Source organism: Bufo gargarizans, chromosome 6 (genome assembly GCF_014858855.1).
Source record: "Bufo gargarizans isolate SCDJY-AF-19 chromosome 6, ASM1485885v1, whole genome shotgun sequence".
Lineage (NCBI taxonomy): Eukaryota > Metazoa > Chordata > Amphibia > Anura > Bufonidae > Bufo > Bufo gargarizans.
In genome coordinates, this window is record NC_058085.1 from 117143037 (window position 1) to 117163542 (window position 20506).

The window sequence follows — 20506 nt, forward strand, 5'->3', positions numbered from 1 at the left end:
GCTAAGATGCTGGCGCAGGCATTTATTGATCACATTGTCAAATTGTATGGTATTCCTTCAGACATAGTCTCTGATAGGGGCATGCAGTTTGTTTCCAGATTCTAGAAGGCTTTCTGTTCTCGCTTGGGGGTTCGGTTTTCATTCTCTTCTGCTTTCCACCCGCAGTCGAATGGCCAGACGGAGCGCGTCAATCAGAATCTGGAGACATATCTGCGCTGTTTTGTGGCGGAGAATCAGGAGGATTGGTGTTCTTTTTTGTCCCTTGCTGAGTTTGCTTTAAATAACTGTCGTCGGGAGTCCTCTGATAAGTCACAATTTTTTGGTGCATATGGGTTTCATCCGCAGTTTGGGACATTCTCTGGAGAGGGGTCTTCTGGTTTACCTGATGAGGACAGATTCTCCTCGTCTTTGTCATCTATTTGGCAAAAGATTCAGGATAATCTAAAGAGCATGAGTGAGAGATATAAGCGTGTGGCGGATAAGAGACGTGTGCCTGGTCCAGACCTGAATGTTGGTGATCTGGTGTGGTTGTCTACTAAGAATATCAAATTGAAGGTTCCCTCCTGGAAGTTGGGTCCTAAGTTTATTGGGCCTTACAAAATCTTGTCCGTCATCAATCCTGTTGCCTACCGTCTTGATCTTCCTCAGACTTGGAAGATCCATAATGTTTTTCATAAGTCCTTATTAAAACCCTATGTCCAACTCATTGTACCCTCATCTTTGCCTCCTCCTCTGATTGTGGTTGATGGTAATCTTGAATTTCAGGTCTCTAGGATTGTGGATTCTCGTGTTGTCCGCGGTTCTCTCCAGTACCTCGTTCATTGGGAGGGTTATGGTCCTGAGGAGAGGATGTGGGTCCCAGTGACGGACATTAAGGCCACTCGTATCATCAGGGCTTTCCATAGGTCCCATCCTGAGAAGGTGGGCTCTGAGTGTCCGGAGTCCACTCGTAGAAGGAGGGGTACTGTCACCACCAGACATCTGAGAAGCTCTGACAGACGTTCTTCAGAACCTCCTGCTTGAGGTTCTTTTGTTTTGTTTTTGTTTTGTCATCTCGTTAGCCTCTCTCAGTTGTCATGTAGTTGCACTGATTGCATCCCTTTAAATGCCTTCCCATACTACATCACTTTGCGGTTTATACAACTTCCTGGAGTGTGTACATGCTGGATGCTACAACTGATCCTTCTACAGATAAATCTGTTCATTGATTTGTGTTTTCCTGCTTGTTTGATCCTAGGTGACCCTGACTCCCTCCGTATTAAGTGTAGGGAGCCGGTGGTCGTGTTCCTTAGTTTCGGATCAAGCCAGTCGGATCCTTATTTGTAACTTCTTGTTTTGTTACACCATCCGTGACACATGGTGGTGGGAACCTAATCCTTTGGGGGTGTTTTTCAGCCAATGGACCAGGGAACCAAATCACAGTAAACGGCACCATGAAAAAAGAGCAATACATGAGGATTCTCAATGACAACATCAGGCAGTCTGCAGAGAAACTTGGCCTTGGGCACCAGTGGACATTATGACAATGACCCAAAACACACAGCAAAAGTGGTGAAGAATTGGTTAGCAGACAACAACATTAACATTTTGGAGTCCAGACTTGAATCCAATTGAGAATCTGTGGAGGGAGCTAAAGATCAGGGTGATGGCAAGAAGACCCTCCAACCTGAAAGATTTGGAGCTCATTGCTAAAGATGAATGGGCAAAAATACCTGTGGAGAGTGAGACATGCAAAAAGCTGGTCTGCAATTATAGGAAGCGTTTGATTGCTGTAATAGCCAATAAAGGCTTTCCTATTAATTATTGAGAAGCGTATGAATAATTGTGGACTGGACACTTTTTGCTCAAATGTAAATAAAAGCTGAGAAATTCTTTTTTTCCACAATAATGCCTCTTGTACATTGTCGTATCATCTTTTGGGAGACACCTATGTCATTTCCCGTCAAAAAATTACTTGCTGGTTGAATAAAAGTAACTTTAAGTCAAAATTTGCCAGGGGTATGAATAATTTTGGGCAGCACTGTAAATACCCTTCTCCCTGTCCTCTGGGATCTCACCCCCGGGATCTCAATATGTGTCCGACTGCAGGAGAACTATTACAAAGTCCTCACACGATGGTACTACACCCCTGTACGGTTACATAAAATGTTCCCAGAGGTTAGCCAATTATGTTGGCGTTGCAAGACAGAAACGGGTTCTTTTTTGCATATTTGGTGGAACTTTAATAAAATTCCCCCTTTTTGGGATGAAGTATGCCGAACTCTTTCACGAGTATGTGCTATCGCGATCACGCCTTCTCCTCAGGTGTGCCTTTTGAACCTACTAGACCAAATTCAATGCCCAAAACACATCAAAACTTTAATGACTTACCTTCTGGCACCTGCCAGAATCCTCATAGCTTACAACTGGCAAAAAGATTCAAATCCTTTACTAGCTGATTGGGTTTCAACTTGTGATGACATATATAGGATGGAGCAGATAGCGGGTTGGGAGACCAGGCGAACACCCGGTTTCATTAAAACATGGGGACCATGGAGCGAGTTATACCTCTATATCTGCAAAGAAGAAACACTTCTCTGAGAATAACACACATCCTCCCCCCTCCTCCCCCTTTTTATTTTTATACTTATGTGTTAGTGTTTGTAGACGTTGAATGATCAGTTTGTTTACATTTATTGAGTCACGTACTAATGTGAAGGCGCTTACTCTACATTGTAACACTGCTCATTTTGGTAATGTATCAACTGAGTGCCTTAGGCCTCTTTCACACTTGCGTTGTCTGGATCCGGCGTGTACTCCACTTGCCGGAATTACACGCTGGATCCGGAAAAATGCAAGTGAACTGAAAGCATTTCAAGATGGATCCGTCTTCAAAATGCGTTCAGTGTTACTATGGCATCCAGGACGCTATTAAAGTCCTGGTTGCCATAGTAGTAGTGGGGAGCGGGGGAGCAGTATACTTACAGTCCGTGCGGCTCCCGGGGCGCTCCAGAATGACGTCAGAGCGCCCCATGCGCATGGATGACGTGCCATGCGATCACGTCATCCATGCGCGTGGGGCGCCCTGACGTCACTCTGGAGCGCCCCGGGAGCCGCACGGACTGTAAGTATACTGCTCCCCCGCTCCCCACTAAACTTTACCATGGCTGCCAGGACTTTAGCGTCCCGGCAGCCATGGTAACCATTCAGAAAAAGCTAAACGTCGTATCCGGCAATGCGCCGAAACGACGTTTAGCTTAAGGCCGGATCCGGATCAATGCATTTCAATGGGCATTCATTCCGGATCCGGCCTTGCGGCAAGTGTTCAGGATTTTTGGCCGGAGCAAAAAGCGCAGCATGCTGCGGTATTTTCTCCGGCCAAAAAACGTTCCGGTCCGGAACTGAAGACATCCTGATGCATCCTGAACGGATTTCTCTCCATTCAGAATGCATGGGGATAATCCTAATCAGGATTCTTCTGGCATAGAGCCCCGATGACGGAACTCTATGCCGGAAGAAAAGAACGCAAGTGTGAAAGAGCCCTTAATAAAACTTGTTTAAAGTAAAAAATAAAAAAAAACATGTAAAATAGGGAAATGGATTTTTGTGCCTAAATTCGTTATCACTCCCAGATACTTTTGTTTGCTATTCTGTCTATTGGTGTAGTAATCACGGATATATGCTGCTATTCAGTCCCCAATTTAAAAAAAAAAATGGAAACATGTTTGTGAACACAGAAATAAAGGGAAACTGATGTAGGACAAAATTTGTTATCCCTCACAGATACTTTTGTGTGCTGGCCTGTGTAGTGGTGTTGATCACCTATACGCTGGTTTAATTAAATTGAACAAGTCCCAAAAAGTATTTAACTTAACTTAAGTACAGACCAAAAGTTTGGACACACCTTCTCATTCAAAGAGTTTTCTTTATTTTTATGACTATGAAAATTGTAGATTCACACTGAAGGCATCAAAACTATGAATTAACACATGTGGAATTATATACATAACAAAAAAGTGTGAAACAACAGAAAATATGTCATATTCTAGGTTCTTCAAAGTAGCCACCTTTTGCATTGATTACTGCTTTGCACACTCTTGGCATTCTCTTGATGAGCTTCAAGAGGTAGTCACCTGAAATGGTTTTCACTTCACAGGTGTGCCCTGTCAGGTTTAATAAGTGGGATTTCTTGCGTTATAAATGGAGTTGGGACCATCAGTTGCGTTGTGGAGAAGTCAGGTGGATACACAGCTGATAGTCCTACTGAATAGAATGTTAGAATTTGTATTATGGCAAGAAAAAAGCAGCTAAGTAAAGAAAAACGAGTGGCCATCATTACTTTAAGAAATGAAGGTCAGTCAGTCCGAAAAATTGGGAAAACTTTGAAAGTGTCCCCAAGTGCAGTCACAAAAACCATCAAGCGCTACAAAGAAACTGGCTAACATGCGGACCGCCCCAGGAAAGGAAGACCAAGAGTCACCTCTGCTGTGGAGGATAAGTTCATCCGAGTCACCAGCCTCAGAAATCGCAGGTTAACAGCAGCTCAGATTAGAGACCAGGTCAATGCCACACAGAGTTCTAGCAGAAGACACATCTCTTGAGCAACTGTTAAGAGGAGACTGTGTGAATCAGGCCTTCATGGTAGAATATCTGCTAGGAAACCACTGCTAAGGACAGGCAACAAGCAGAAGAGAGTTGTTTGGGCTAAAGAACACAAGGAATGGACATTAGACCAGTGGAAATCTGTGCTTTGGTCTGATGAGTCCAAATTTGAGATCTTTGGTTCCAACCACCGTGTCTTTGTGCGACGCAGAAAAGGTGAACGGATGGACTCTACATGCCTGGTTCCCACTGTGAAGCATGGAGGAGGAGGTGTGATGGTGTGATGGTGTGGGGGTGCTTTGCTGGTGACACTGTTGGGGATTTATTCAAAATTGAAGGAATACTGAACCAGCATGGCTACCACAGCATCTTGCAGCGGCATGCTATTCCATCCGGTTTGCGTTTAGTTAGACCATCATTTATTTTTCAACAGGACAATGACCCCAAACACACCTCCAGGCTGTGTAAGGGCTATTTGACCATGAAGGAGAGTGATGGGATGCTGCGCCAGATGACCTGGCCTCCACAGTCACCGGACCTGAACCCAATCGAGATGGTTTGGGGTGAGCTAGACCGCAGAGTGAAGGAAAAAGGGCCAACAAGTGCTAAGCATCTCTGGGAACTCCTTCAAGACTGTTGGAAGACCATTTCAGGTGACTACCTCTTGAAGCTCATCAAGAGAATGCCAAGAGTGTGCAAAGCAGTAATCAAAGCAAAGGGTGGCTACTTTGAAGAACCTAGAATATTACATATTTTCAGTTGTTTCACACTTTTTTGTTATGTATATAATTCCACATGTGTTAATTCATAGTTTTGATGCCTTCAGTGTGAATCTACAATTTTCATAGTCATGAAAATAAAGAAAACTCTTTGAATGAGAACGTCTGTCCAAACTTTTGGTCTGTACTGTATATATATACACTGAACAAAAATATAAACACAACACTTTCGGTTTTTCTCCCATTTTGCATGAGCTGAACTCAAAGATCTGAAACATTTTCAACATACACAAAAGACCCATTACTCTCAAATATTGTTCACTAATCTGTATAAATCTGTGTTAGTGAGCACTTCTCCTTTGCCGAGATAATCCATCTCACCTCACAGGTGTGGCATATCAACTTGCTGATTAGACAGCATGAATATTGCACAGGTGTGCCTTAGACTGCCCACAATAAAAGATCACTCTGAAATGTGCACAGTTTTGCCTTACATCAGAAAACCAGTCAGTATCTGGTGTGGCCACCATTTGCCTCACGCAGTGCAACACATCAATGTCGCATAGAGTTGATCAGGTTGTTGAATGTGGAATGTTGCAAAGGAAAAATTGGGGGTCAGTCAGCACATCCAGTGCGCAGGTGCACGTTGCCATGGCTGAAAGCACAAAAGCAAAAAAACATACAATGCAACAGCACTCTGCAAACCAAATAAATTGCAATAATGGCAAAATAATAAAAAGTATTCTGGTGCAAATGCTACACTTAAAAAATTTAAGATGCTTGGCAAATATATTTTGTACAAAATTATTTGGGCCCGTCTGCCAAGCGTCAAGGTGATCTCAGTAAGACGGGAACCTAACATTAAATACCACATTAACTGGTGCCATACTGGCCTCCATTACATTCAGGGAATGCAGGTTCCACATGCATGCGGAGCCCACATCGTATATGCACCAGAATACTTTTTATTATTTTGGCATTGTTGTACTTTATTTGGTTTGCAGAGTGCATTGTATGTTTTTTTTGCTTCTACGAAATGTTGGTCTACTCCTCTTCAATAGCTATGCGAAGTTGCAGAATATCGGCAGGAACTGGAACACGCTGTCGTATACGGCGATCCAGAGCATCCCAACATGCTCAATGGGTGACATATCAGGTGAGTATGCTGGCCATGCAATAACTGGGATGTTTTCAGCTTCCAGGAATTGTGTACAGATCCTGCAGTATGGGGCCGTGCATTATCATGCTGCAACATGAGGTGATGGCCGTGGATGAATGTAGTAGAGATTGAGGCACTCAGATTTTTGTTGCGTTTGAGAATTTTTTATTTATACATTATTTTCATACTCCAGTTGCCCAACTTATGCCGAAATCAGAAATTGAAAACTGACCGGAAAACTGGCTCAGTTGGGGTGGTATAATGTGCCACAATATGATATATGTTGGCCATGCCTTCCATCAGTTTGGACCCGACTACAAAATGTGGCCACTTTAAGTTCCCAGTCCGCCCCTGTCTGTGTGAAGGGCTCACCTGAGTTCTGCGGTTTCTTCATGGGACCATACAGCACTGCACCATACTTTGTAGCGACGGTGCCTGGTATTATAGCTTTGTCCCATTCAAGAGAAGCTGCAATACCCCGCACAGTCAGACTCGCATAGATTTTTAATACAGAAATGTTGGCCTACTGAAAAGTCCGTCCAGTCTGTTCAGGACTCCTTTTGCATGAATTACTACATCAATGTGGCGTGGCATGGAGGCGATCAGCCTGCTGAGAGGACCTTTCACCACTCCTGACATGTCTGTTTAATAGCGTCATGCATTCCCCATGTAATATCAATTCTGGAACATCTGTTCTTATGGCTCTATGTTGTACCATTCCTTTATTATTTCTACTAGAAGTTATGAGTGAATTGCTAGCAGTCTGCAGTAAGGGTACAGAGGGGAGGTAACCAGTTGGGGGGGGGGGGGGGGGTGTACCTGCAGAGACTGAGTCTATCCAATCAGTGCTGCCATTTTCAGCCAGGATGAATGAAGCAGTTTGGACTGTGGACTGAACCGAGTTCACTAAAACGCTACATAGCGCCATATTAGTGCACCTGTCGGTGGGAAAAAAGCTAGGGAGGAAGAAAAAGTGTTCTCACATGACCCTGAGAGGAAGGGGGGGGGGGGGGGGGGCTTGCCCTGATTGGCGCCCAGGCTGACAGATAGCCTGGATGAGCCGATCAGTGCTGCAGCAGGCAAGAGGTGCCCTAGCCGAACAAGCAGAACGCCATTCTGTGCCGGGCTATGAAAAAGGGGTTTTGGATGTTACAGTGTCTGACAGGGAAACAATCTTAGGCAGTCAAGGAAAGTGAAAAATCAATCAGGGACATGGAGGCACATCGCACTCTCCTCATAGAACTTACTAATAATAAATAAGACACCACAATCTGGGCTGGATAAACAATGGCCGCAACGCTTTATTATAGGTTACCTTAATTAAATTAACACCAGAATAAATGATTGTAAATAATTAAATAATTATAAATACTTCTCCAATAAATAATTAATTCAATAACCCATAAGCATAATCAATTAATTAGAACTACATCCACCCAGCTACACTGAGTGATTCTGCCCCACTAACTCAGCAAAGCGCCAAAAACCTCTCTTTTTTTTTTTCCTTTCTCTTCTCTCTTCAGACTGGCCTCGAACCACTGGAGCAGCTGAAATATAAAGGGGACAACTTCGACCTGAAGTTCGGCTGAACCCACGAACCCGAACTTCACCGGGTTCACTCAACACTAGTCCTCGGCTGTCGGCTGTGCACAGGCATGAGGGCTGAGGCGCTCTGTGACGTCACGCTGTGCGCAGCCTTCACAGCACAGCCGACAGCAGGATAATCGCCTAGGAGAGGAGCAGCAGCGTCCAGGAGCAGGGGAGGCTAAGTGTTTATTTTTATTTTATGAGGCTGGTGGAGAGGCACTGACTGGGGGGCCTGATGGAGAGGAACTGATTGGGGGGCCTGGGGGCTGACGGAGAGGCACTGACTAGGGGGCCTGATGGAGAGGCACTGACTGGGGGGCCTGATGGAGAGAGGCACTGGGGGCTGATGGAGATTCACTGGGGTCTGGTGAGAGGCACTGGGGGCTGATATAAGGCTACTGGGGGCTGCTATAAGGCTACTGGGGGCTGCTATAAGGCATGGGGTTCTTATCTGAGGTCTGATTGGGGGTCATTCATATTAGGGTCTGAGCTGAGATGTGATTTGAGGTCTTATTAACATTGGGGCCTTTTTGAGGTCTGATTAACATTGGGGGTCTGACCTGAGGTGTAATTAAAAATATTTTTTTCCGGAGCAGCTTGGAGTAAAAAGGCCTCACAGTCTCCCACACTCCTTCTGCCCGGGCCAGCCAGCCAGCACCCCTAAGGGCAAGCCTGTCAGCACCCCTGAGTCTTCAGAACTGTAAGTTAATTATATATAAGGGGAGCTTATAATATCAAAGAGACTAATTACGCCTGAACAGACATATAGCACAAATTCCAGTTTTTGTTTACGTTTTATGTTGCACAGAATTTTCTGCTATTATATATAAAACATTTTTTTTTTTGGGGGGGGGGGGGGGGTGTTCTGGGGGCAGTGGATCTTGGGAGAGTTCCTACACTTTTTTCCACAGGACTTGACCCCTGGTTTGTAGGTTTGTACACAAACATAGAAGAGGATTCTTTACGGTAAGAGCAGTGAGACTATGGATCTCTCTGCCTGAGGAGGTGGTGATGGTGAGTACAATAAAGGAATTCAAGAGGGGCCTGGATGTATTTCTGGAGCGTAATAATATTACAGGCTATAGCTACTAGAGAGGGGTTGCTGATCCAGGGAGTTATTCTGATTGCCTGATTGGAGTCGGGAAGGAATTTATTTCCCTTAAAGTGGAGAAAATTGGCTTCTACCTCACAGATTTTTTTTTTTGCCTTCCTCTGGATCAACTTGCAGGATAACAGGTCAAACTGGATGGACAAATGTATTTTTTCGACCTTATATACTATGTTACTATGTAAATTTAAAAAAACAGTTAAAAACAGAGACAAACACCTTTTTCCATAATAAAAATGCTTTTCAGTAAAAAAGAAATAAAGGAATAAAATGCGATCAAAAAGTCAGTTTTACCCTAAAATGATATGGAGCCCTCATATAGCTCCATAGAAAGATAAATAAAAGTTATAGGTCTTGGGACGCTGTGATGCAAAAACATTTATTTTTTAAAGAGTAAGAGGTTTACCTGTACAACAGTAGTAAAAAAATAAATAAAAATGAGATAATCCAGCTGTGGGATGGCCCGACGTTAACAATATATCCTACCCGTCCGGCGATGCACAGGGCTTACCTGTGCATCGCCGGACGGGTAGGATATATTGTTAACGTCGGGCCATCCCACAGCTGGATTATCTCATCATATCCTGATCTGAGGCATCGATAGACAAAGAAAAACAGAAAGAAAAAGAGAAAGAAAGAAAATACAAACCAATAACAGAAGCGACAAAGCAACAAAGAATTACAAAGAACATAGGGGGGAAGGAGAGAGGAGAAAAAAAGCCTCCTTACCTAAACTACAGGGACGCAGACAAAAGCACGCCAATCCAAGTCTTCACTACAGGTAAGCGGTTTTCTAACCAGCTAAAATACCTGTATAGTGACACGCTTTCGCATGCCAGCCTGCACCCAGCTGCAAATACCTGTACAACAACACTGACCCTTTATAATAAACTCGTCCTTCAGCGCAGTATCTCCAATACACTTAACTACCTTTCCAGTGCGGCAGGTTTGTGTGGTCCCTGCCGCGATACTGCTGCTTCTGGCATACAGCTCCCACTGAGCGCCACCCCTGCAATTCTTTTATCCTAAATAAATAAAAATAATGTATATGTATGTATATATATATATATATATATATATATATATATATGCTGTGGACAGACGTCCAGTTTTCTGGTTCCCTGTCCGAGGCGGACACAGGCATGTCCACCCTTTCAGTAGCTCACGCTGACCGTGAGCTGCAGCAACTGACTGAGGCTTCTCTCACCCCCAGTCACTAGAGCCGCAGACATGGCTCTCTGTAGCTGAGGGGGAGAGAAGCGCCCGGGCCTGCCCCCAGATCAGCCTCCCCCCACGCCGCCTGTGATAGAGGCGTGGTTTATCAGTTTGGTGGCGTGGCCGGTGAGGTCCGGCTTTCTTGGGTGAAGCCAGTGGCCACCATATATATGTAGTATCACTGTAATCGAACTGACCCAGAGAATAAAGTTATCATGTTGTTTATGCTGCAAATTTAACGTCACAAAATTTACAAAAGAATAAAAATTAAAAATAAAGTATTGCTGTGTTTTCCACATCCTCCAGAAAGAGTTAACACATTTGAATTAATCAGTTATAATGTACCCCAAGATTGTGCCATTAAAAACAGCTCGTCCAGCAAATGCAAAGCCCCTCACACGGCTACACCGACGGAAAAATAAAAAAAACTATAGCTCTTGGGATGCGGTGATAAAAATAAATATAAAAAAAATGTCTAGGTCACTAAATGGTTAAACTGCACAGCATCTAGTGATAACGCGGCGTACACACTTCCGTAAAACTCCTCAACAAGACTGCGTTCAATTGCTATAGCAACCAGTCCTCCAGCATCCCATCATGCTTGTATTTCCGCCGCTCTTCCTCTACTCCTACTCCCACAATGCGCCAATTCTTTTCCCCGGTCCTCCGAATACCCATCGCGCTTTGCGGCACCCTATGACTTCGCGTATTTGATTTATTCCCTCCCCCTTCAGCCAACTCAACCAATCGTCGATGACTGACAGGGCTGTAATCGAATCAGCGCACGGATCCACTGGCGGGGCCGCCTATCAGCATTAAGTGGGCGTATCACATTAGCAGCAGAGCAGGAACCGGGTGCTGCTTTCGGTTTTCAATAGCGAGAAGAAAACGTCCCGGAGTCAAGATGGTGAGAGAACCGGGTGGAGAGTTTACGTGGCTGTTCTCGTGAAGCTGCGGCGGAAGCCTGGGGGATAGCGTTGTGCGGGATAATTACTCAGCAGATGTCACATGGGGACCTAATATCTGTGCTGGTGTATTACCCTCAGTCTGCTTCATGGAGGCAGAATATAGTGTTCTGCAATGGCCTTACTGACTCCCCCATCATATACTGATTCATATATGGGGTGACTGGCCCTTCTCCATGCCCTGTGCCCGTACCAAGCCAGCCTCTGTCCATATGCCCTGCCCAGGAAGCACCTCTGTGCTGATGTACCATGTGTAGCCACTGCCAACTGTATGGCACTGTGCCTGGTAAACAGCGCCGGTTGCAGTGTCATTGCCCCTTCATTCAGCCGATTAGTGGGGATGCAGGGGATCGGACCTGTCCCAAGGGTTGGCCATCAATGTTAAAGGGATAGTGCAGGATCAGGATATTGATATACTCAGGATAGAACAGATTTTTTTTTTTTTTTGGGGGGGGGGGCAACAACTCCTGACACCCTGCTGATCAGCTTATTTAAAATGGCTGCGACCCTCTTCACTTTTTACCTGTACGTCCTCTACATAGAGGGTGGTGCAAGGTAATTCCAGCTTCTTCTCATTCACTTGAATGGGGCGAACCTGTAACCACCCTTCACCACCTGGTAAACATTGAAGAGGCTGCAGCGCTCCCGCGAGCGTGCCACCCCTTTAAACAGCTGATCGGCCCAGGTGCTGGGAGTCAAACCCAGCCCAATCTGATATTAATGACCTATGCTGGGGAAGGCTATCGGTATCTTGATCCTAGATAAGTCCAGTGTCTTAAGAAATCCCTTTAAAATGGTAAAAGAGCTACAAAAACCCCTCTAAAACCGCAACATCCAGAAGGACCCATTAGAATCCAAAGCATTAGCCTAACTTTTTCTTTTTTCTTCTGCAGTCTATTATGTCGTATAACGGTGGGGCCGTCATGGCCATGAGAGGGAAGAACTGTGTGGCCATTGCTGCGGACAGACGCTTTGGAGTCCAAGCCCAGATGGTGACAACTGACTTCCAGAAAATCTTTCCCATGGGTGATCGCTTATACATCGGATTGGCCGGACTAGCAACTGATGTGCAGACAGTGTACGGTTTGCCTTGTGCTCACATGAGATTAGTAGCTGTCCCATTCTCGACTATTTCTTCCGAATCAGCAGGATTGTGTTATATGATAGGAGGGTTACACAGAACGGTTTGAATTTTACCCACAAACTCCACCACTCTTATTCATGGGCAGTATCTGCTAGAGAGGCCGCCCCTTTCTCAGGATCTCAGCAGTGTTTGCGTATTGTGATTCTGGGAAAACCACTTTAAAGTAGATTTCTGGGGGTTAAATAGGTTATCAATATCTCATTGGTGGGGGGTCCAACACCCCTGCCTATCAGCTATTTGAAGAGGCAGCTGTAGCCCATGCATGAAATTAGGGGGGCAGTCTCCTGGCCCTGTCAGTTGTCTAAGGACACGGGGAGGGACAAAGGGTGCACCGAAGGGCTAGGGCATGCCATTGGTGCACTGAACACTTTATTAATAAGTTAGAACACACAGAGCAACAGATTCCCATAACAAAGATACTGTTTCGTTAAGGCCGGACAAAAACTGCTTTGTGCAGTCAAAACCTGGCATATATCGCGGATCTCATTATAGTCAATAGGGATCCGGTGAACGCCGGCAGGCTGTTGACCAAAGATGTGAACGTAGCATTACCATGATACAGATACTCTCATGTAAAGCAACACACCAGGAAAAACTGATACTTTGCTGAGCATAGTGTTGTGCATGGCACCGGGATAATCTCTTTGGTCTTCCTTGATGCCTGGCTTTGTGCTCCATGCCCTCATTTTTGCCCAGAATATTCCTTTTTTATAGAGGTCATGGGACAATTTTCCTTGACACCTTTTTTTTTATTTTTTTTACTTTCTGTTCATTAATGTATTAATCTGTTTCTGTTCAGACGATTTTTGATAAGTGTGTTCCTTTTACAGGTCCCAACGTCTGAAGTTCAGGCTGAATCTGTATGAGCTAAAGGAAGGACGTCAGATCAAACCGAAGACGTTTATGAGCATGGTGTCTAATTTGTTGTATGAGAGAAGGTGAGAAGCTCAAAAGAAAAGTTATGCTGGCTTAGGCTAGTTTCACACTAGCGGCAGCCTTCTCCGGCAGGCTGTTCATGTCATAGTTTTATTCCGGCCGCCTCTCTGCATGTTTGCCGTGGTGCGGCCAGACCTCCGGCCCTTCGCTTATTATAGTGAATAGGGCCAGAGCGGACTTCTGGCGGCACGGTGCACTAGCGGTAGCACAGATCCGACAGTCTGTTGCCCCGCCGGAACAGCCTACCGGAGAGGGCTGTCGCTAGTGTGAAAGTAGCCTTACTCCTCTTTGCCATGCCAACAAAATGTCAATCCGCAAGAGTGGGTTTTGATTCCTGTGTCCTATTTTACAAAGTACTCTTCTTTTTCAGACAGTGGTCATTTATCAAAAAACAATGTTTTATGCTGGGCTTTGATATCCCCAGGGCCGTGGCATCGCACCCTGCCCCACCACTCCACTTTTCACTTTGAGTGTTCAAATTTAGGCGGTATTATTTAAAAAGTTGTAAATGGGGACTGTGCAACTTTTTTACACTAGTTTCTGGCGTAGGGGGTCATAGTAAATGACCCCAATATCTGAGAAAATATGGCCCCCTGGATCATGTCCTTAATCACATTGCCACTTTTGACTCCCCTCTAAGCTGTCAGGCAAAAATTTAATAACAAGAATAAAGAAACATTACTTAGGCTACTTTCACACTTGCGCCTTCCCTTTCCGCTATTGAGATCCGTCATAGGATCTCAGTAGCGGGGGAAAACGCTTCAGTTTTGTCCCCATTCATTGTCAATGGGGACAAAACTGAACGGAGGCTGTTTAAGGCTACATGCAAACGAACGTATTTTGTTTCCGTGTCTGTTCATTATTATTATTATTTTTTTTGCTGATGGGCTGCGGGACCCATTCATTTCAATGGGCTCGCAAAAGATGCGGACTGCACTCCGTGTGCTGTCTGCATTCGTTGCACCGTTCCGTATCCCCACAAAAAACACATCCCCACATGTCCTATTCTTGTCTGTTTTGTGGACAAGGATAGGCATTGTTACAATGACATGCGGTCGTGTGCATGTAGCCTTAAGAGGACCTGTCATTCCTCTACATTGTGCTGTTCTTCTTGGAAATGTATGTCACTGCACAGACTTGCACTGATTGGACAACCCCCACCTGCCAACATCCAGCTGTCAATTTATCCATACATTTCTAGCAGGAATATAAGAGGAATGACACAGCACACAGATCTAAGGAAAGATGCAGGATTATGTTATGTGGGACAGTAGTATTTAAAGGGGTTAGCCACTTCTAAAGAATCTGGGCATAAATGATTATGCCAGGTCCATGCCATGCCACAGTAGACAAGAACGTTCAGCTCACCTTGGCTGCCTGTCCCAAGACTATGTAAACAAGTTTGAGGACAGGCAGCCAGTGGTCAGCCCCTTTAATGCTCATATACTGTGTGACCCTATTTGACATTGAACTGTCCTACTTTTTTTTGTGTGTGGTAACAATCATCACAAAGACTAGGTTCGGTGATCTAGTATTTTTTCTCGTAGGTTTGGCCCTTATTATGTGGAGCCAGTTATTGCTGGGCTGGACCCCAAGACCTTTGAGCCATTTATCTGCTCCCTGGACCTCATTGGATGTCCCATGGTGACTGAAGACTTTGTTGTGAGCGGTACATGTTCAGAGCAGATGTATGGCATGTGCGAGTCTCTCTGGGAGCCTGACCTGGTAAGTATAGCATTATCCATACTTGCTTGGATACAGCTTTTTCACTCTTAAAGGGGTATTCCGGTTCTTCAACGTTACCCTTATCCTGATGACTATTAGATCGGTGGAGGTCCTACCACTGAAACCCTCACCAGTTACAAGAACAGGTACTCCATACCCCTCAGAACTCCTTGAAATTAATTGATTGCCAGTTCGGGCATGCAAATTGCTGCTCCATTCATCTCAGTCGAGCACTGTACTCATCCAGAACTCCCGTAGAGATGTAGTGAGTAGCGGTGCACATGCCTGACCTCGCACGGGTACGAGGTACCAGTAATTGTGATCGTGGGGGTCCGAGCAGTAGGACCCCCGCCACTCTAATAGTTATCACCTAACAACTGGAATACTCCTTTAAATTTCTGCGGAGGAACAATGGATAAATTAAGATGGTTGTGATTTTTTTATTTATTCATTTTTTGGGACATCATTTGGCTTGTCCGGATAGAACATTTTCAGTGCAAGACATAAGATATCCGGACAGTATACATACAAATGTACCTGTGCTATTTTTTTAAAGGATGCTCCACAGCGATGGCAACTTGGGAAGAGCTCGCCAACAGTTGTCTGATCACTAATGCATTTACATAATTTCTATTCATTTCAAAATACAGGGCACTTCAGAAGTGTCCATATAGGGACCAGGATCATCATGTATTATAATTGACTAGAAATCTGCTAAGCTTTCATTTATTGCTGCACATGGTTGTTATGGGCCACGGTGCATAGTTTTTGTTGGTCAGTTTTGGTAAATTAGGCAAACTATGTATGGCATGCACATATCAAGATGAAAGATGGCATTCTCCCGGTGAGTGCCGTCTTTCATCTTGATGTGTGTATACTCGTTGGACCTAATTGAGACTGAGCACCGGCAAAGTTTGTTGCAATCCGCGATGTCGCCTCTATAGGGAACGTTCCTTTGATGTTTGTGGAGGAGAGCCGGATTAGTGCCCGTCCTATTTCCTGATCTACTTATGGTTAAACTATGTATGGCAGCTGTCCAGTGAAAAGGGTTGAAAGGACCCATTTGTAGTTTCTGGGGTTCCCATCTGCTGAACCTCTTTCACATTACAGCCCCCCCCCCCCCCCCCCCCCCCACGGTGAGTCCAGTCTTTGGTGGTTGCATTGGCGTTTTTGAGTCTGCCAGAGCTACTAACTGTTCTTGCTAATAGAATAGGGACCCAAACAGTGGAACATCCCTTAATAGGCATATGATCTGTCTTGGTCTCCATGGTATAACCCCTTAAAGGACATTTTAAATAAAACTTTTAAACAAGCTTTCATCATGTACCAAAGTGCAACTTACATATTTTGCTCTTCTTTTATTCTCCCCTTCATAAAGGAGCCAGAAGACTTGTTTGAAACCATTTCCCAGGCCATGCTTAATGCTGTGGACAGAGATGCGATTTCAGGAATGGGTGTAGTTGTACACATTATGTAAGTAGCTGCCATGTTCTGTTCTCTTCATTTACTGGAAAGAGAATCTGTCAGAGACATATGACTTTAAAATAGGGAATCTATCAGAAGGGCCTCTAAAGGAGTGATTGGGTGCAGGAACATCCACCTCCTTTTTGGCATTAAGACTCATGCACACGACCATCCGCAAAAAATACGGATGATGTCCATGTGCATTCCGCATTTTGTGGAACGGAACAGCTGTCCCATAATAGAACAGTCCTATCCTTGTCCGTTATGTGGACAGTAATAGAACATGTTCTATTTTTTTTCCGGGAACGGACATACAGAAATGAATTTTGTGGACACATTGAAATTAATGGTTCCGTATACAGTCCGTGAAAAAAAACAACGAAACGGACATGGAAAGAAAATACGTTCGTGTGCATAAGCCCTTATGCTTTGGAGATACATTTTGAGAGCTAGTCAAATTTTATTTATTTTTTTATATCATTGTTCCAGGGCGGTAAACCAGTTGACTAACAATATTGCTTGCTTTGAAAGAGGTCTCTGGGACTATATACTTAAAGGGGTTATATGGATAGGTTATCGATATCAGATCAGTGGGGGGTCTGACACCCGGGACTCCTGTCGACTAGCTGTTTAAGGAGGCTGGCGCTCCATGAGTGCCTCATCCTAGGTCATGTGACATCACCCTACATTAGTTACATGGCCTAGTTGCAGCTCAGCCCCATTCAAGTCAGTGGGGTTGAGCTGCAATACTAAGCACTGCCACTGTACAACGTACAGCGCTGTGCTTGGAAAGCTGCCAGGAGCCGCCTGCATTCACCAGAGCTTCTGTGAGCCGAGCAGCACCCTGAAACAGCTGATCCTGACTATAGGTTGTCATTATCAGTTCCTGGATACCTTTTTAATGGGGTTGCACAGGATTAGAAAAACATGGCTGCTTTCTTCTAAAATCAGCGCCACACGTCCACAGGTTGCATGCATTTTTGAAGTTTACCATTTTACCTCATTGGAGCAGAGCTGCAGTACATTCTTTGGACAGATGTAGGACTGTTTTTGGAAGAAAGCAGCCATGGTTTTCTAATGCTAGACAATCCCTTTAACCTGTTACTGAAGAGGGTAGAGGAAGGGTCCCCAGATAAGAGGTATAAACGCACACTATGGAGGGATTTTATCAAGCTCTGCAGGCCAGAATTCTGGCTTCAAAAGGTCGCAAGTGAGGGATTTGCAACAATTTACGGGTCACTTGCACAAAAATGTTGTCGCTTTTTGAGTACTGCTTCTTCCAGCACCACCTACCGATTTGGAGTGAAAATTTGGTCAGAATTACAGAGTAGATCACTTTTGTGACACAATTATAAAGTGAAACTTTAAAAAAAAAGTCACATTTCCACTCCAGGCATCCTCTAGTTATACTTATTACTGCACATTATTTTCGTAAATTTGGCAAAATTGCGCATAGCAACTCCAGATTAGAAACTGCAAATGCCTACAATGATAAACTCCCACCGTCAAAAAAATAAAATAAAAACTGTGCTAAAAAAAGCTACTTTTTGGTCGCCTTACATCCCCAAAAAATACCCTACCTAAGACAATTGCCCAAAAAATAAAGAAAAACTATGGCTCTTAGAATATGACACTAAAAACATGATTTATTTTTTGTTTAAAAAATGCTGTTATTGTGTAAATTTGTAAAACCTAGATAAATAAAATAAAAAAGTATAGATATTAGGTATCGCTGCATCTGTAAGAACCTGCTGTATAAAACCATCACATGACCTAACCCCTCAGATGAACACCGTAAAAAAAAGTGTCAAAAATCCATTTTTTTTGTCACCTTACATCACAAAAAGTGTAATGCCAAGCAATCAAAAAGTAATATACACCCTAAAATAGTACCAATCAAACTCATCTCATACAAAAAGAGCCCCTAAATAAGACAGTCGCCCAAAAAAATATAAAAACTTTGGTTTTCAGAATATGGAGACACAAAAAAAAAATCATATTTGGTATTGTCGCGTCCGTAACAACCTGCTCTATACTATAAAAATACCACATGATCTAACCTGTCAGATGAACATTGTAAATAAAAAATAGAAATGGTGCCAAAACGTGTAATGTAGAGCAACCAAAAATCATATGTAACCCTAAAATAGTACCAACAAAACTGCCATCTTATCCTGTAGTTTCCAAAATTGGGTCATTTTTTTTGGAGTTTCTACTTTAGGGGTGCATCAGGGGGTCTTCAAATGTGACATGGGAGCTTAAAATTATCCCAGTGAAATCTGCTTTCCAAAACCATATGGCGTTGCTTTCCTTCTGCGCAATGCCGTGTGCCCATACAGCAGTTTACGACTACATATGGGGTGTTTCTGTAAACTACAGAATCAGGGTAATATTAAGTTTTGTTTGGCTGTTAACCCTTGCTTTGTTAGTGGAAAAAAATTGATTGATTAAAATGGAAAATCTGCCAGAAAAGTGAAATTCTGAAATTTCATCTCCATTATTTCTTGTGGAACACCTAAAGAGTTAAAGTTTGTAAAATCCGTTTTGAATACCTTGAGGGGCGTAACTTCTAAAATGGGGTCACTTTTTTGGAGTTTCTACTCTAGGGGTGCATCAGGGGGGCTTCAAATGTGACATGGCAGCTTAAAATTATCCCAGTGAAATCTGCTTTCCAAAAACCATATGGCGTTCCTTTCCTTCTGCGCGATGCCGTGTGCCCGTACAGCAGTTTACGACCACATATTGGGTGTTTCTGTAAACTACAGAATCAGGGCAATAAATATTGAGTTTTGTTTGACTGTTAACCCTTGCTTTGTTAGTGGAAATAAAAATGTATTAAAATTGGAAAATCTGCCCAAAAAGTGAAATTCTGAAATTTAATCTCCATTTTCCATTAATTGTTGTGGAACACCTAAACAAAGATTGTGAAATCAGATTTGAATACCTTGAGGGGTGTCGTTTCTAAAATGGGGTAATTTTTGAATGGTTTCTGTTATGTAAGCCTCACAAAGTGACTTCAGACCTGAACTGGTCCTTTTAAAAAGTGGGTTTTGGAAATTTTCTGAAAAATTTCAAGATTTGCTTCTAAACTTCTAAGCCTTCTAACATCCCCCCCAAAAAATAAAATGGCATTCACAAAATGATCCAAACATGAAGTAGACATATGGGTAATGTAAAGTAATTACTTTTATAATAGTAACTCAAAAAATAGTTGAGAAATTGAAATTTACAAATTTTGGTATTTGAAAGATTTTGACTCAATTTTACCACTGTCATAAAGTACAATATGATGAGAAAACAAAACTTTTTAAAGTTAATACCACATAAAGTGTCACGTCAGATTTGCAAAAAATGGCCTGGGCAGGAGGGTGAAAACTGGCCCGGGGTTGAAAGTGTTAAATTTTGGTGCAGGTTATGGCAAAATTGACTTAAATTATCCTCATGTTCTAGCTCCAAACAGGAAATCCATTTGCTTCATCCTGCTATCATGCAGGCTAATTTTAAATGTGTAAGAAGTAATTTCTTGGGTTCACTAAGAGTTTACTTGTCTGGATTAACAGTAAAACGCTGGTTGATTTTCCTCTAAGCAGCTTGGAATCCTCATTTGTAGTGTAACCATAATCATGGCTGCTTGTATGGTCAGAAGTGGCAGATGGTAAACTAGATTAATTGGTCAGCGGCAGCTGTCATCAAGGCTTTGTATGGTGCTGAATCTGTTCTTGTGATCTGCATGAAGTTTGAACCAAGCAGTGAAATTGCAAACTGTTTTTCTTTCCAGAGAAAAAGATAAAATGACCACCCGGACCCTGAAGGCGCGTATGGATTAACTTTTGCTGATGAGACCCCTGAAATGATCAATGTTACTTTTTTAAATTAAAAAAAAATGAAAAATATGTACTCAGA

At 43.5% G+C, this 20506-nt stretch overlaps 1 protein-coding gene across 1 annotated transcript; it reads left to right on the plus strand.

Moving 5' to 3' along the window:
- The first annotated feature begins 11134 nt into the window (after positions 1-11134).
- Positions 11135-20506, plus strand: PSMB3 (proteasome 20S subunit beta 3). Its single transcript, XM_044297581.1, has 6 exons — positions 11135-11276; positions 12228-12412; positions 13309-13416; positions 14962-15139; positions 16518-16612; positions 20382-20506. The coding sequence occupies exons 1-6, from the start codon at positions 11274-11276 to the stop codon at positions 20428-20430; spliced, it is 618 nt and encodes a 205-aa protein (XP_044153516.1). The 5' UTR covers positions 11135-11273; the 3' UTR covers positions 20431-20506.

Coding starts and splice junctions, on each gene's coding strand:
- PSMB3 (XM_044297581.1), top strand. Junction 15,140..16,517: donor CTCTCTGGGAGCCTGACCTG/GTAAGTATAGCA, acceptor CCCTTCATAAAG/GAGCCAGAAGACTTGTTTGA. Junction 16,613..20,381: donor GGTGTAGTTGTACACATTAT/GTAAGTAGCTGC, acceptor TTTTCTTTCCAG/AGAAAAAGATAAAATGACCA.